Source organism: Serinus canaria, chromosome Z (assembly GCF_022539315.1).
Source record: "Serinus canaria isolate serCan28SL12 chromosome Z, serCan2020, whole genome shotgun sequence".
NCBI lineage: Eukaryota > Metazoa > Chordata > Aves > Passeriformes > Fringillidae > Serinus > Serinus canaria.
This window is the reverse complement of record NC_066343.1, coordinates 65,169,649-65,186,959: the sequence shown is the minus strand read 5'-3', so window position 1 is coordinate 65,186,959 and position 17,311 is coordinate 65,169,649. Positions and strand designations below refer to the sequence as shown.

Sequence of the window (17,311 nt, the reverse complement as noted above, 5' to 3'; positions counted from 1 at the left end):
AAAGGCTCTGCTAGTTGTTTTTGGAGCACACATTAATCCTTAGGTCACTTGAGCTAAGGCAAGAATACAGTTTTAAAATAAAAACCTATATGGTTTTCAGGCACACCCATACCCCAACTGAACAAAACCAATATCTAAATGAGAGACCAATCTCTGCCATTTCCAGCACAGACTGCTCAGCAATTGACTTACAAACCTCTCAGGATGGCTGACTTCTGATTTGTTCACTACAGGGTTCCTGGCACCTTGCTCTGCAACGTGTGGCTGCCCTCACCGTGGCACCATGGAAGGCCGTGGATGCCATGCCAGCCTGGCATCAGGAAGGCTTCCTGTGAGTAAGGATGCTGTTTCCCACCCCCAGAGCCCCAGAAGCCATTACCTGGGTGGGCAGTCCTGCTCATGGCACTTCTTGTGCCGCCCGCCGGGCTGGGTGGCCGGGTCACAGAAGGAGTTTTTGACGGCTCCGCTCGCCTTCCGCACGCAGCGCGCGATCTGCCGCCGCAGCCCTGCCAGAGACACACACAGAAAGGAGCAGTCATCCCTAGGCTGGGCAAGGACTGCAGGAATCCTCAGGGATGGCAGCCTTCAGTCAAGCTGAAAAGGTTAAGCGGAGCTCTCTTGGAGCAGATCAGAGCTCAAAGGACAGATTAGAAAGCGCTCTCCTTAATGGCTTTGCTAGCCTCAGAAAGGGCTCCTGCACCCCTCCAGCGGGTTTAAAAGGCTGTGAAGGGTTCTCAGCTACCCACAGACAAGGGGAAACACAGCAGCATCAGGCTATTCACAGCAAGCTTGGTTTTGCTGGCCTTTTCTCTGTCCATTGGGAAGGCTGTTTAAGCACAACACAAACCAGAGTCACAGAATAATCCTGTGACTCTAAACGTGAATTCAACTTTTAAGAAGTCATGGTGAACATTTTGACTGAAATCAATGATGAAAAATGTCTTCTGTTTTCTAAGTAAATAATACACAACAATCAGCACAAGAGGCAAAGCACAGTGGTGAAGAGACACACAGAAAAAATTCACACTAACCATTTGGGTTATTTCCTAACATTTCCACCTATACAAAACCCCACTCATTTAACAGAAAGAAACATGAACTAAAATACTACACCAACCTAGTGTGAATGTAAAGAAAGCCAGTATCCAGGAGCCTGCTTCCCACATAGTTCTGCAATAATTTGAAGCAGATCTCTTGCTGCAAACCCAATGTAAACAGAAGTACTACAATATTACAGTTTGAAAGATTACAGTAAGACTCATATAGAGGCATTAAAAGAGTCCAAACAAATCTTAAGGACTAAAAAGACTGAAAAATAATTTATTAACTCTCATTAATTGTGCTATTCATTCATAGCAACTAATACACACTGGTGGATCACTGCATCTCTAGAACTTTGATCTTCCTCCTGGGATGCACAGAGCCCAACCACACTGTTATCAGGGCATCAAGGATACGTCTGAGGCTATTTAGCAGTATGTTTAGAAAACAAGCTTCTCCTTTCCTCAGGCCTCCTAATAACTAGTGTGGGAAACTACGTGGAAGAAAAAGAAAGCAACAGCAATCCATAGAAAATAATTGAGAAATAGTAATATATTCCTCTATATATTCATAGGATCATAAAAATGTTAAGGTTGGAAAAGCCCTGTAGGATCAACAAATCCAATCATTGATCCTGCACTGGCTCAAGAACTCAGAAGAGAGTTTTGTATGCCTATTTGGGTAATTTCATAGAAACCAATGGAAACATACATCTTTTTTTTTACCACCTGAGAACAGCAGGTATGTGAGGAAATGCTTTCACCTTTTGATTACTTTCAGACTTCTGACTGATACATATAAAACAATTACTGACTACAGCACAAGATTTGATGACTGACTCTGCTCCAGCCAGATATGAAGGCTGATCTTCTAGAACAGTGATTATTGTCACCTGTAAGGGAAGATTGAGGGACTGAGGTGTTCAAGGGTCCATGGGTCCGTGGTGCAGCTGCCAGACTGCAGTAAGCCTGGACATGGTGCTCTCTTATTCATAGGTGACTTCAAACAAGAGAAAGCCTTTTGTCTCAGCATAGAACTCCCAGGGAGCAGTGCTCTCTTTTATGCCCTGGTATAAATGTGACTAGAAAGTTCAGCAACCTTTCTGCTAGCTGTAAACAAATCAGCTGGCAGAAATGTTTCTGTTACTTCAAAACCATGATATGTTGCTGTTCCAAATACAAACATGAAATCTTATGCTTTAATAAATTTTTAATGTCATTTCAGCTGCTGCAATTCATTTTAATGTTCCTATAAACCTTTGCAAAGTTTTGCTTTGAAGCTGTACATTCTCATAAAAGGACCAGCTGACAATAATGAACTAGTTTATTCTAATAAACAATCTCTTTATGAAAGTTATGTGAACTCCCACTGTAGTTTCAAAATCTCAGGCAGTTCAGCTCCAAAGCTGGAAGGAATCCTATATGCATATAGCAACACACACACACATAGCTGTAGGTTTACATGCTATGACATAATGAAATAGTTTTATCACTTTGAGAAAGTTGAACTAGAAAACACTGCAGAAGACAACTAGTCACTACTGACCCTGCCCCAGCAAGTATTTACAGTTATACAAGTTAAGAGGGTAATATCCTATTTAAGCCACAGATTAAATATTCTAAATATACTGAAACCTCAGTAAAATTTGAAACCTTAACATTTTTTCTGAAGGACTTTGAGAGGTAGCAGTTTTCCTCCCTTCACCACTTTTACTTCTTTCTGAACTCAATGCTGATTAGTTCACCTGATGTGTACTATCTCAGCTCTGTGAAAAAAACCTCACAAGTATTTCTGGGAAAGATAGGAGAAACCAAGGAAGATAATCATAAGAGGAGATTAATCTTCATTTCACTAAATCTGCTCAGAGATTCCTTCTTTTCCCTGTGACACTTCATTGCTAATGCAGTGCTAATGCAGACTCTTTAGATGTGAGACTGACCCACACATACTTTCTCTTGGTTTGAAAAGAAAGTGACCAGTTCAAAGTCATCTGGGTGTGAAAGGCTTTTGAAAGAGAGATTAGAAACCTTTTTGCTGTAGAGCCCTCAGTTTGGGCTGTAAACAACAGAAATGAAGGATCATAAGCAAGTATATAAAAGGTATATGAGAAACATGAATATTTGACTTTAGAGCTCATTTGAACACATAATCGTCTGAGCTGTGCACTTAAATAGTCTTCAAGGAGTTCACTTTGTATTTGAATGAGTAAATTATATTCTGTGCATGCACAAGTTACACACAGAATACAAATGCCAATCTTTACATTTGCAGTGCTATAAAACTCAGACACACAACAGTCAATGGAAACAGCGACCTTTGTATTCTAAAACCAGCCCTGCAAGTTTAGGAACACTTGAAAATCATTTTGCAGTGTGTCCTTTATAAAAGTTGTGAAGAATTTAGAGGGCACATAACAGTTAAGCCCAAAAAGAATCTTAAGAGTTAAGTGCTTTAGCAGAGCTTTGAAAATCTGCCAATTACAAATACTATCTGTAATCTCCACTATTCTGTGGAGAATCAAAGTTTTGATACTGGCTAATATTCTTCCTTAGCTGTGCTGTGCTATGCTTTTTGTTACATTTAATGCCACTCAAAGCTGGTTCTAAGAAACAAGACCAAGGCCTTCAGACAAGGAGGAAGTATTTATACTTGTAATTCCAATATAACTCATTCCATAATTATTTAAAGAAGAACCTCAGTGACACAATTAAATTAATCTGCAGGTAAAAAAGCTTACAAGCTCTACATGCTGTGTTGAGAGGAGGCTCTGGTGGGACAGCTCTTGTCCAGAGGGTGCAGCAGTTTGCAGGACACCAGTGTGCACACATTCTGATTGCAAAGCAATTTCTTTCAGCATAAAGCAAATGGGAGGAAGAGATTCAACCTGTCCTGCAGTGAGGACAGAGAAAGGCTTATGACTTTTACTACATATTATCCCCTTTGGTGCTTGTTTGCCATGAACTGGATTGCAATGTAACTACTTATCTACTTTCTACGTTGCAAATTAGGATCAGGTATTGCAGTGTGTTCTCCCTTATCTGCATGAAGCATTAGGTAAACTTACCCCAGGAAACATTTGATTTTTCAGAATATTTTTTTTCTTTTCAGTGGTGTTAGAATAGACTGGCCAGAGCCACATTTGACACTACAATAGGTGTGTGCAGATGAAGGAAATGAAAGAAGCCATGAGAACATTTGAATACTCTGTTTCTCCACTGCAGTGGAGCTGGAGAAGGATATGCATCAGGGCATGGCATGGTGCAACCCTGAGGCCAAGAATCTGGGGGAAAATATGTCCAGGGAGCTACCCTGGGTTCATTTTGGGAAGAGACAGCTCCACTCTATAAAGTTCTTATTCATCATTGGGACTTTTTCCAGGTACATTTCCCATGGATAAGGAGCGACACCATAGGGCTAAAATCACATTTTTTTTCTCTCAGGACTCATGAAGATTTCCTGCATCAGTCCACAGCCCTGCCTGTAGCCCAATTTCTTATTCCCTAATGCAAATTTTCTTTCTTGGCTGCAGAAAGCATTTGTTTGTATTGTCCTGATTTCTGTGGCTACCAAACACTGAAGCACCCTTGGACCGCTGTGTGTTTGGCCAGTGGTGATGAAAGGATCTTTGGCAGGTCTGGGTTTGCCAAGAGAACAGAAGTCTAGGTAAGGATCAATTTCTCCCACTGGCTGTGGCTGTCAAAGTTAGTTCAGCAGCTTATCTTTCTTGGTCCTCCTTTTTATCCTAAAAATACTGGTTTATTGTTTACCAAACAGTAATTGCAATAATCCTTAAGAGTTATTTACTACTTATGTTAGGCTAAATAAATACAGCTTTTCTTCTTTATCTCTCTGTAGGCTTTTCTTCAATAAGAATTGTCCTGCAGCACACCCATAGCAAAAGATGATCTTGTCTACCGCAGAGCACTTTTATCTTAAAAACTTCTCAGAACACTTCAAATGCCAGTGATTTGGTACAACAACTGTGTTACTGCCAACAGCAATAAGTTCTGAATCTAAACAGAGTGAACATTCACATAAAATCAACCTCATTGTTCACAGCCAGAAGGAAGTTTTGTGGAAGCCAGAAGAAAGTTTTGTGGAAGTCAGTTGGACATCAGGGAGAATTTCTTCACTGAAAAGGTAGTCAAACCCTATTGGAACAGGGTGCCCAGGGAAGAGGTGGAGTCACCATCCCTGGGAGTGTTCAGAAACAACTGGATATGGCACTTGGGGCCATGGTTTAGTTGATGAGGTTGTGTTTGGTCATGGCTTGAGACTCCCTGATCTTGGAGGTGTTTTCCAGCCTAAGTGGTGCTATGAACAGTGATGCTGGTCCACATCTCCATGGTCAAGAGCACAACCAAACATAATGTGAACCTATAGAGAGCTGTAGGTAGATTGACATATCAGATTTCCCCACTCCAAGCGATGCACTGGAGCTCTGTGCCAGGATTTCTCTGTTTTAATGATCAGGGATTGAGAGACAATACCCTGACTGCATCACTGCATCAGCAAACTACATCCTTCTTTAGACCTGTCCAGTTACTTCTCTAAACATCTGTATCTCAGGAAAGAGGCTACAGGTTTATTAATTTCTTTTCTTCTGTCCATGAAGGAATGCAGAGAACTGGTGAGATGTCCGTGCCCTTCATGAACTGGGATGCACCTCCTGGTTTCCCTTCCAACTGATGCCACCAAGTATATAATCTTCTCTGAAACACAGGATTTCTACTTATACAAAGGCAGTAAGCTCAAAAACATTTACCAAGAGCGAAAATGCAGCTAACAGAAGAAGTCAATTAGTAGATAAGAACCGAAAAAAACCTCACATACCACAGTTATCTATCTAAGTAACCCATGTGGCAGAAATTAGAGCCACATCACACAGTTAGTTAGCCAGAAGAGAGTACACAGGGCTACAATTTACCTAGTGAGAAACAGTTCCAGGAAAACTACAGCTCATGTAAAAAGAACCTCAAAACAGCATAACAAACAGTCTACTAACACATTCCATTCCTCTCTCCTTTTTATCACAACAATTTTTACATTAAACATGACTCAGAACTAGGCAGGTATCAGAAATAAAACTTACAGAACACAATTAAGCAAAACCACTTGTTTTGTGCAGCTATTTTAAGAAAATGGTGGGTGTCGCCCCACCAGAAAGCACATCAAGTTTTGTGCAGAGAGACTCTTCTCAAAAAAATAATCCAGAAAACAAATCACAGCATCTAACTAATCAAGCATACATATATATGAATGAACACACATCTCCATAATATGTTGATTACATATATATATATATTTTTTTTAATATATATATATAAATATTTTTTAAATTATACATGGATGTTATTGAGATGGGATATTTACACTAGGTTTCTAAAGGTTCTTCTTTTAATCTTATAAAATTCGGTCATAAAATGCCCTTTGTCTAAACCACTAAAAGGATATTTTTTTAGTGTCTTCTCTGACCGAAGAGATTTAAAAATGTTACTCCTGCAATCATCACTACTTTTAGAATCACAATTGGGTTTGTTACAACACTTGTTTGTCCTTTTTCTTTTCTTCCACGAAGCAGTAAAAAAGCAGTAACTACCAAAAATCACTAACAATACTCTAGCATTAGAAAAGGTCTTTCTCCTATTATTGGTCTGGTTGTAACATTGACCTTCTACTCTTCTGTACAGTTTTCACACTGTACAGAATGGTCAAAGAACAAGGTTATGGTTGTATCTCCAAAATTCTTTTACTGTCCTGTGAAAATCAAGAGCTAATTTAGACAGAAGGCTACAATTCCTTACCCCCAAGTTCAGACTTCATACAACATTTTCTTCACATTTTCAAAATTATTCCCATAATAGATGGATTAAAAAATTACACATGTAAAGATTTGGTCTCTTTATCCTTGTTGTTGGTTTACTACAAATATTGACTTTATCTCATTCATGTTAGCTACTTCAGAGGAAGTTCTCCTGGTGGCATTTTGTGCGAGTTACCAGAAGCCAACTTCTAGACCTGTTGTTAAATCTTACATCACAGTCATCATTCTGCTTGTCTGATTTAATGTGCTGCACAGAACTACAGTATAACTGCAGTGGTACCCAAGCTATTGCCAAACTGGCAAAGACATGGAAGTTCTCAAGACTAATTGCAATTAAGTAACCACTGAGCAATGCACAAAAAAGGTAGGACAGAAATGAAGAATATTTTTTGTAGTTATTATATAGAAAAGACTTAATAGGGAAACAATAGTAGGTCATATATTTGTATTGCTGGAAAGAAGGGCTATGGTGAACAGTGTTGACAAAAACATATGAGGAAAAGAAAACTATTCCTTCTTATTTTGGTTCAAAGAAGCTGAGAATTTTGTGGCAGGTGTTTTAGAAACCTATTTGACTTATATAATTTTAAATATTTTTATTTAGAAGTCAAAATACATTATTCCCAAAATCACAGAATGGCTGGGGCTGGAAGGGACCTCTGGAGACCACGTAGTCCCAACCCCCCTCTAAAGCAGGGTCTCCTAGAGCAAGCTGCACAGGATCACAACCAGGCAGATTTTTAATATCTCCAGAGAAGGAGACTCCACAGCCTCTCTGGGCAGCCTGTTCCAGTGCTCTGCCCCACTTCAAGTAAACAAGTTATTCCTCACGTAATTTTTGCAACCATGTGATCTGATTTCCCACCAGGTGCAGATTAAAGAACATTACCTCTTTGAGGACTACATCTGTAATGAAGGAAAACAGTAAGAGAAAAAGGAAGTGAGGAATTACCTCTTCCACAGGTAACACTGCAGGCTGTCCACTCTCCATATTGCCAAAAATACTCTGGCTCTCCAATCTCATTCTCATAACTCTCGTCTTTGCGTACAGTGTATTCATACTCAATTCCAGGGTTAGTTTCTTGAAAAAGCAGCTGGACAGAGTGGGGTTTATTAGTGGTTTAATTAATAATCTACTGTCAAAAGCTTTAAAAGTGTGAAACTGGATTAATTAAAGCTGCCCATAAAGTCTGCTACCAGTTCAGAGAAGCGGACTTGCAAAATTTCCACTTCTTTGTCTACAGTGGCATACATGAACTTTTCAAAGACAAAGCTGTTTACCATGCATTTCTACAAACACAGGTGGGAATAAATGGGTCACCATAATTGGTATTCTACTGACTATAAGAAAAGATAATGCAAAGTCCATCCAAAGCATCCCTGTGCTGCTGATTAAGAGCTATTGCCTATCCCCATTATTAGTTATAATTTTACTACCTGCTGAAAGAGCTGTTACAAAACAACCATTAAGTCAGAAAATTACAGATGCTATTCAGACACTGCTTTAATATTATTTTTAAGTGTTTCTGAATTATGAAGAAAAATTCCAACTGAGAAGGGGTACTCAAGAAATTTACCTGAGAGGGAGAAAGTAAACATCATTAAGGGAAAAGAAGATTTCAGCCATGAATTTTTACTCTTGTTTCCAATTGTACTAGAAGTGAAGTCTGAGCACTCATTAGTTTTGTCTTCTCACCAGACATTCAAAGCAAAGTTGTGTCTCCCAACACACCCCTAATACTTCTTTTGATTGCATGGTGGATACACATGCAAACAAGCCATGAGAGATACTTCCAAAGATTAAAAGGCCAATTCCAAATTATTTTTTCAGAACTGACAGAAAGTGGTTATGTGTAAGTCAGAATCCATAAAGCAACATGAAAGAAACAAAATAAATTAGCCTCTGTAGATATTAAATGAGTCAGTTTCACTTACCATAGGCTATTAACCCATCTATATAATGCTGTATGCTTTTCTTGCTCTGTGTAAGCTGTCACTGCTGTCAGCTGTCCCTAGGTCTCACTGTTCACAGCCTTACATCAGCTCCCTTTTTTTGACAACTTATTTTTCATCTGGGTCTGGTTCACATCACAGCCATGAGTTGGTCCAATTTGGTCCAAGAGACAAGAAAGTTTGGGTGAAGGACTGACCAAACAGAAGTAACAGGATCCCTGTCCTAGTGGCAGCACAGGAGCCTTATATAAGCCTTTAACAAATACTGGAGTGCAATACAGGATTTGTGTTCTTAGGCAGGATGAACAACCCTCAAAAGCAAAGTGCTTATTTCTCTCAAAACAGCTCAGTTTTTTTTGTTTTTTTTTCCAAGACAGCACATTAATAGTGTTTTATCAATAAGCATATTTTCCCAGCCCATTCTGCTGCCATGCAAATTAGCAGGTTCTACTCCTGATCTCCTGTTTACCTGAATCCATATTGATTCATTGGTGGGTCCTGGAGCAGTCAAATTTTCTAGATCCCCTGTTCTGTCATACTGAAATATTGTGCCTGCCACCTTGTATTCACCATTCCACTGGATGATAAAGCCTCCATTCAGGTAGTATTTTTCTGGGTCTTTGCTTCGCATAGCAAGGAAATTTCCTGATTCTGTAACTTCCATGACTTTGATTCCCCTTGCACCTTTTGGAATTAGCCCAATATCAACATATCCTAAGAGACAAGAAAAATTTATGGAGGTGAACAACAGAAATGTCACTGCATTTTACTCATTTGTAAGATGATTAAAACAACAGCTGTGCTTGAAAAAATACACAAATGTGCTGTCTCAGAGCTTGTATTTCAGTTTTTTTTAATAGTGTGACTTTCCAAGTCAGGGTTTCTAGTATCAGTTAGGGAATAGTGCTTAGGCAATGCCAATGGCATTTAGAAGGGATGCCGAGGTGAATGACTTCCAGAGTTGTGCCAGGGGAAATCTACTCCACACATGAGCATCAACATTTCCATAACCATACCCGAGGACTCTGGCATACTGTAATTGGAGAAATGCCAGGGAGTTCCAGCAAATTAACAGCCTGTTGTGGGAAAGGTTTTTTCAATTTGCAAAGAACATTTTCATCTGTACACAATGTACAGGAATGCACGGAATTCCAAGCACCTTAAGGCATTTAAATTCTCTGAGACTGTTTGCCTTATAACAACAATAACAAAATCATGTTATTCAAATGCCTCAAATTACTACTATACATTCAGCACATTTTTGTGAACTACTAATCTTCATAACAAAGTTCAAGGGCTCTTCATGGGTAGTTATCTGTTTAGAGATTTTTGGTTTGTGTGTTAAGAATGACCCAAAGCATCTACTACAGAATTTTGTTCACATCACAGGCAATATGACGCACCAGACTCTGTGCTTCTCACCTTACAGGAAGCTGCTATTGTTGTTGCTACTAAATTGTAAAAATAGGAAGTTCACATAGATACTTGAACACAAACACAGACAGCTTTCTTGTTATTGCCCCTAGCTGAGCTCTAGAAATTAGATGGATGAGATTGTTACAAGCTGGTGCACTGGGACTGTGAGCTGCATTTTGTGCTGGTTTACTTCAAGACTGGAACATGAGTTCCCCAGTTCTTATCACCTTTCTGAGGTTATGAATTAGAAATTCTGAGAGTCACATCCTGTTCACCTTCCTTGTGAAATGAGATTTTCACCTTTGATTACTCACTCACATGAGTGAGAAAAACCACCGTGGGCATGCTAAGCAATCTTCAGTATCAAAGTTCTTCTCCCACCAGAACTATTTATGTGCTGTACAACAACCTGCTGCTGTAAATAAGTGTCTGAGAGTCTTAAACATCTGATTTTCTTTGCAGCTCTTTTGTGGCATAATAAATATAGGTTAAAATATCCTATGCTGCTTATGGTACAAAACAGAATCTGTCTACTTCGGGTCTTTCCTAATTAGATTGATAATATATAACTATATATATGGATTTCCAGTGATGGATGTTTAAGCAGGAGCATTTTCTGGATGTCACCTTCTGCAAGTTGTCTTGACTGACTGTGGAAATCAAAACTTTTTTTTCTAAGTGAATGAAGTAAGAAATTTGGGAAGCTCACTTCTATTATTTAGGAAATCAGTGGTCTAGGTCTATTGTAAGTAACCAAGTCTAATGAATCTCCCAAATGGTCTATTCATTTGAGAAGAGAAGACATGTTACAAACACAGTGTGTGATTATGTAACTAAAGGCTTGATTAGATGGCATACTTACAACCAGGACAAATTAACACAGCATGGAAAATCTTAATTATGTCACATCCTGGCAGCTTGGCTTTGAAAGGTTGGTGTCCTTTTACAGTAGGGTTGGGTTGGTTGTTTTTTTTTTTCTATTTAATTAGAATAACATTTGTTCAAAACACAAAGCATTAAAACTCTAAGACAATTTGTATTCTATTGCAACACAGAAACCTGTATATTCTTTCAGGATTTTGCAGAGTTATTTTTGTCTGAATCACCTGCTGCTGCTCATAAACCTTATTTTAAATATATTGCAACTGTCTGGTAAGTGAAGTTACCATTTGTTTAGTATATCATCTTCTGCCTTCTCCCTGGCCCTCCCCACCAGATAAGTCACTTCCTGATTTCCCAGAGCCTCTTGTGAATCCCAAAAAACATTATGCGATTTTGAAAGGAAAGCTAATCAGCAGCAAGCTTTTGAGCTTGTCACTCAACATAATAAATTTTTGTTTTAAAATTCTGTGGATGGTGTTTATGTAATTGTTCCTGGTTATGTGGTTTCATTTGATAAGGATCTAGAGATCCAAAATTCAGCAACAGTCAAATTGTCAGCTGTCTCACCTACACTGGACTCATTAAATCCTGGAGCAACCTTATTGTGGGTGCTTCTGCACACCTGTGAATTGGCAACCCTCAGATGCTATTAATACTCCCCTTTTTAATTAGAATTAAATCTATATGCTCCCAAAACAGAAATGAACAAATTAATGAAACCCTTGCTGTATGCGCAGCTCTACAAGGACAGAAGAACTTGTTTCTCCTTTTCAAATTCAGTGAGAAAAAAAGTAGTTTTACTCAGGCCATTAGCACAGCATTGCAGATCAAATGAAGACCAAATCTGTCTACACAGAGCATGCATTTTTTTCTGGCAGAAGCATGATTCACTGAAAAACCCAGATACAATTTCCCACGCAGATGATCACTCAGTTTTCAACAAGAAACACTTTAATCATTTTAATGTGGAGAAATGACTTCACCAATGGAAGAATTTAAAGGAGAAATCCATATTACCAAATCCTTCGCTTTGATTAAACATCATCTTCACTGTACGACAAGCAGAGCCATCTCCCAGGCAAACTCCACACTGGTCTTCTGTTGCGTTGGAATTTATCTCATAATCACAGCCAACAGCCTAGAAGGAAAAAACAGTGTCAGAATAAATGCAACTTCCACAATGAATTACTCAGAGCCCATCTATCACTGTGCTTCTTAGCAGGGGAGTAGTATATATCCTGTATAGTGTATTACACTAAGCTGAAAAACAAACCAACAAACAATAACCATCACCATGTCACAAAACATACAGTAGTGACCAGACTCTTGACACACAAATGTGCTGCCCAAATGGCCTCATTATCTGGGATTGGCCACTACATCTAGGATTTGTGTCTGCTTTCTTATGTCATAGAGCCATCCATAGATTCCTGGGAATACAATGCAGTAACAGAACTGAAATCTCTGCCAGCTTTTCGTGGCCATCTCACAGCACAGAACCTCTACTACAGTCAACACCCCTGGCAAAGAGAAACTCTTCAGTAGGCATAAAGTTTTACATCAATGACGCCCCAGCTTGGGTACAGATACAGTGGGTCAAGTTCTAATAAAAACTATTTTCCAGTTTATGCCTGCTGCAGGAAGAAAGAGAAAAATGTATTCATCCTCAGTCAGGAAAAAGCTTTCTTGCCCAGCCCAAAAGTTCTGTGCTCTAATGTCTTTAAATTTCAACAGAATTTGCATTTGGTTTTGGGATTTTTTTCTGCCTGTCTTCAAAAACAGGCAGGATTGCAGAACACAGCATCAAGTCCAACTCTTAGTGGTTGTTAATAAGATACCTGGAGGCCTGTGATACAGACGAATTAGCCAGAAGCCTGGTAGCATGTCAAGATTTTGTCTTGGTTTGAGATAGGGGATACAGTATCATCAAGACACCCCAAGACAGGTTTTCTCAGCTGATTTTTCTCAAAATAAGCTTTCAGGTGCTATACCTGCCAGCCTGTATAACACCCTCTTGATGTATGAAAATCTGGTATATGATCCTTTTTTGTTGTTGATCTTTTTTTACCTTCAGTATATCAGCTACTGTATTTTTCTGCAAGATTCTGAGAGGAAAATCCACCTATTAGACTAACTTAGGGATACAGGTTCCTGCATTCTCTAGTATTTTTCTATCATTTTCAGCTTAAGAAATACCTGAACATTTGTCTAAGTGCCAAAGATTTAATGAACAATTAGAGAAACTGTGAGAAACAGAAGCACGGAAAGGGTTCAAGCCACAGATGGTGCCAAACTGCATCACTTAAAAGAAGATTCCAAAAAAGAGATGCATCCATCACTTACTGCCAATTCATAACCAGCACCTTTCACACCAGCTCTGAAAAGTCACACCCACGTCAAAAGGTTCTGCAGCAGCCTTAGCTTCTCCCTCCTTTCAGCAAAGGCCACTTTCAAAAAATGAAATGTAAAGTCTTGCACACACACAGATCCCGGCACCAAGGACCACACTCATGAGCAGTACAGAAGGTTACAGAGATAACGATGTGTTAGCAAGGTGACTAACATTTTGCCTCCAAGTATGTAGCTATTTGACCAAGGATGGATTTAATAAACTATTCAGAATACACGGACGCCAGTGCTACACTAACAGGATGTTTCTTTATCTTTCCAGGAGTTCAGATCTGTCTCTTCACCGGTTTATCTTTAACACTTCCTAATAATTTAGAGAGGCTGCAGCGTTGCTGCTTTCTCAGTGATGCATTCCACAGTACATGTGCTGTAGTATTAGTACATCTGGTAATCATCTGCAAACAGGGAAGTCATAGTTATCTGGCTTATTTTTACATCAGAGAAATAAGGAGACACTCTGGAGAGTCACATATTTGAAGTTTATTTTCTATACTATGCACATATATACTTGAACAGAAAGGTGGGGAAAGTCTGAAGATGGAACTTTTCTACTGTGCTATGTGCTTTGCTATTAGAAAATATTATTAATGACTGCTCTGAGCTTATATTTTGAACTTCTCTAAAAATTACTTGTCTTCAAATTGTATATTTTTGCCAAATTATCAATTTCTGGTAGAAAATTCATGGTTTCGAAAAGGTTTCTGTCCTTCTTTATTTACTGTGCATTCTTGTTTGAGAGGCTGCATACAGAATTAATTTATCTGTTTCACACTGTCAATCAGATACTTTGAAATGAACATCACTGAGCATATTTCCCTTCCAAGCGCTGCGGGGTGTAGAACCCCCCCAAGGGTTTAACTAATTAGTTCTGATTAGAACAGCTGCAGCCCTGGCTCTAACTGAGATGGCAACAGTATCATCCCTTCCCTGCCTTTGGGATTGGCAAATCAGCGCTTCCTGCATGGGCTCTACTCCACCAGCTCAGGTCTTTCCCACTTGACCAATTCCTTTACCAGCAGGTCTATGGCATCAAAATACGGCATCACTGTGATGTGAAGGGAATCCCTTTGTCCCTTCCAATAACAGCAGCAGAAGTTTCCATTTCAGTGTTCTGATATATGAAACAGTTTGCATCTGATCAGAGATGAGCCTTACCTACACATGCAACATTCCTACACATTCCTGAGGTTTTAGAATACCCAAGGATGAGGTAGGGCAGACAACTTACTCTGCTTTATTTAGCAAAGGCTAAATAAAGCCTTTGCTTTATTCCCCAGCCCTGGGGAGCTGCTGGTGCTGCCATGACTTTCACATCTAACAGCAGGGTCTCATCTTACAAAGCCATTAAAAACCATCACAAAGCAATATTCTCATGTCTCAGAACAAACAGCATTCATTTACTCCAGATACATTTCCATGAACTTTAATTTCCAGACCATGTGTTCCTTTATTGCTCCAGTGAATACATTACTTTTGCCATCCATTAGAATAATTTCAAGATGCATCATTCTTCTTTTTACTTGCTTTCCTCATTATTCTTATTCTTGTGGGTGCATTTTCTAAACATACCTCAAACTTTCCAGAAGATCAATATGACCCATTAATGGACACTTACAGTCCAGATGATATTTAAAGTCCATTCCAACCAGAACCATGCTATGACTCTATGATGAATTTCGGACAAGCAGTTGCTAAAGGGGTTCTGAAGACTAATGCAGGTTATAAAACAGGAAAGAATCAGCAGCAATTAGGCTCTGCTTTTTTTTACACACATATGTCCTTGTGCACCCTTTGCCTGTGAACCCTGCTGTGTTACAGGAACCACTGTGTGCCATAGCATGGGCATCACAACCCAGCATCCTTCCCTGCAGCCCTTTGCCACTGTCCCACTCACCAAGAGCCTTTCTAATGTATCTGAGATCAGCTTTGTTTCTGGTCACAGCACACAGTGCAGAGGCAGATGAAAAGACCTGAACTGCCCAGCCGAATTACAGGAAGGAGAAACAATTTATTTCCTGCTGCTCAGCTACTAAAGGGAAAACAGCCAGAGATATTGGCCTTTTTCCATTTCCAGAGGGAGAGGCTTTTGTGTCAGATTAGCAGTGGGGGGCAGATACAAAAAGTTTTTGCTGTCACTGAAGGGTATAGGCTTGAAGGGTACTGCTTGAATATCCATTATGTGAATGCTATATTGAACCTTAAGATCTTCCCTCATTTTGTCTCCCCCACTAAGTCTTCAAATAAAGAAATCATGGTTACTTCATGTTGGCCATGACATTGCCTTGAATAGAGAGAAATGTGTCCTGATGTCAGTAATTTATCTTGTGATTTGTCTGTATGGGTCTGAATCAAATGTCCTGCTGGACTAGCAGTGAGAGGAGAAAGCTGAACCATAGTGCAAAGCAGTGAAGCTACTGCATAAAAATCCAAGCTGTGTAATCTGCTTTTCTTTAAGAGAAAAAAATGGTTCCTTCCATGCTACACAGCTGGTAGTTCTCCAGTACAATGTCAGTCTCTCACAATCACAACTGTGAATTGCCACAGATTTGCATGACTGAAGGTCACTTAGGCCTATCAAAATTCCGTGCAGGAGGTGAATGGCTGTCAGAAGCATCAGAGATGTTTCCAGATCCTTCACCCTCAGCATCTGCACACTCCAGTGGAAAGAACACCTAAGCCTTCACTTTCAGATGATGTGATGGCTTTTACTCAATCAAAAATCCCCATTATCAGTGCTAAACAGCTGTACTCTGGTGGCAGTATCTTCACTCATTAACATCTGGGGGAACAACTGACTCATGTAGTAAGAATTAAGAGTGCAGTTGTGAAGTATAATTTAAGCACAGGAATATAAGCTATGTGCTTTACAGATCTCCCAAATAAAAGGGGGAAAATGACAACTGAAAAATAAGCGCTAAGGCATACAGTAAAACAAAAACACTAGTCATAGTACAGCTTGATGATTTGAGATTACGTTATTGACAGATCTTACCAGATCTCCTAACAGAACTCTTCGTCTATGTAAGATCAGTGTTCTGAGAGGACCCAGCTATTTTATAGGCCAGGCCTTCAAATGAGTTAACAATTTTAGCTTGTCTTTGAATGGACAAGTTCTAAAGGAATACCATGCAAACACCACGTCACTGTAAGTATTCCTTCAGCACTGATGCACGGGCAGCACTTTAAAAAAATTAGGAGATACTGGATAAATTATAAGGACCAAGTGAATCAGTGGTCTGTCTGTACTTAACTCTCACTTGAAGGTGCACATTGTGGCCTTGTCAGGCCAGCTAGGAAAGCATCCAGTATACCTCAGGTAGCTAAAATGAAGCATCTCAATCCACATTTAGCCATTAAAGAACAGTTTCTCCAATAGCTCTGAACAAATTCATGACAAACTGCAATTTCAGACTAAAATCAGACGAATTTAGAAGATGAAATTCTTTTTTGGATCTATCTTCTTTTGACATACCCAGTAGGAAAACGCTGAATTAATTTGATAAAAAACAGCTACTCTACACGCCAATTACATGTGAGCAATTTAGACAGTGATTCTAATATCTTACTAATTTAATATTTTTCTCATTTTCAGACCAAAGTGAAGTGTTATTTTAGTACTCAGGACAAATGTGAAGTGCTCTCATGAGATACAGTTCTGAAAATCAGAACAGTGCTTTAATGCTTGTGAATGTCTTTTCCATATCATTAGCAACATGTTGCAATCAAACTATGACAATGATGTGCCAGACTAATTATACCAAATGCATTTCCAGATTTATTCTCCAG

At 39.3% G+C, this 17,311-nt stretch overlaps 1 protein-coding gene across 2 annotated transcripts in view; it reads right to left on the bottom strand.

Moving 5' to 3' along the window:
* ADAMTS12 (ADAM metallopeptidase with thrombospondin type 1 motif 12) overlaps positions 1-17,311 on the bottom strand; it is a 147,041-nt gene that overhangs the window by 26,070 nt on the left and 103,660 nt on the right. For both annotated transcript variants that reach the window (XM_030237353.2, XM_050987013.1), the window contains 4 exons: positions 12,134-12,254; positions 9,288-9,532; positions 7,818-7,959; positions 380-506 (listed from right to left, as the gene is read on the bottom strand). In XM_030237353.2, the coding sequence (XP_030093213.2) occupies positions 380-506; positions 7,818-7,959; positions 9,288-9,532; positions 12,134-12,254 (635 nt within the window). The remainder of the gene's footprint in view (positions 1-379; positions 507-7,817; positions 7,960-9,287; positions 9,533-12,133; positions 12,255-17,311) is intronic.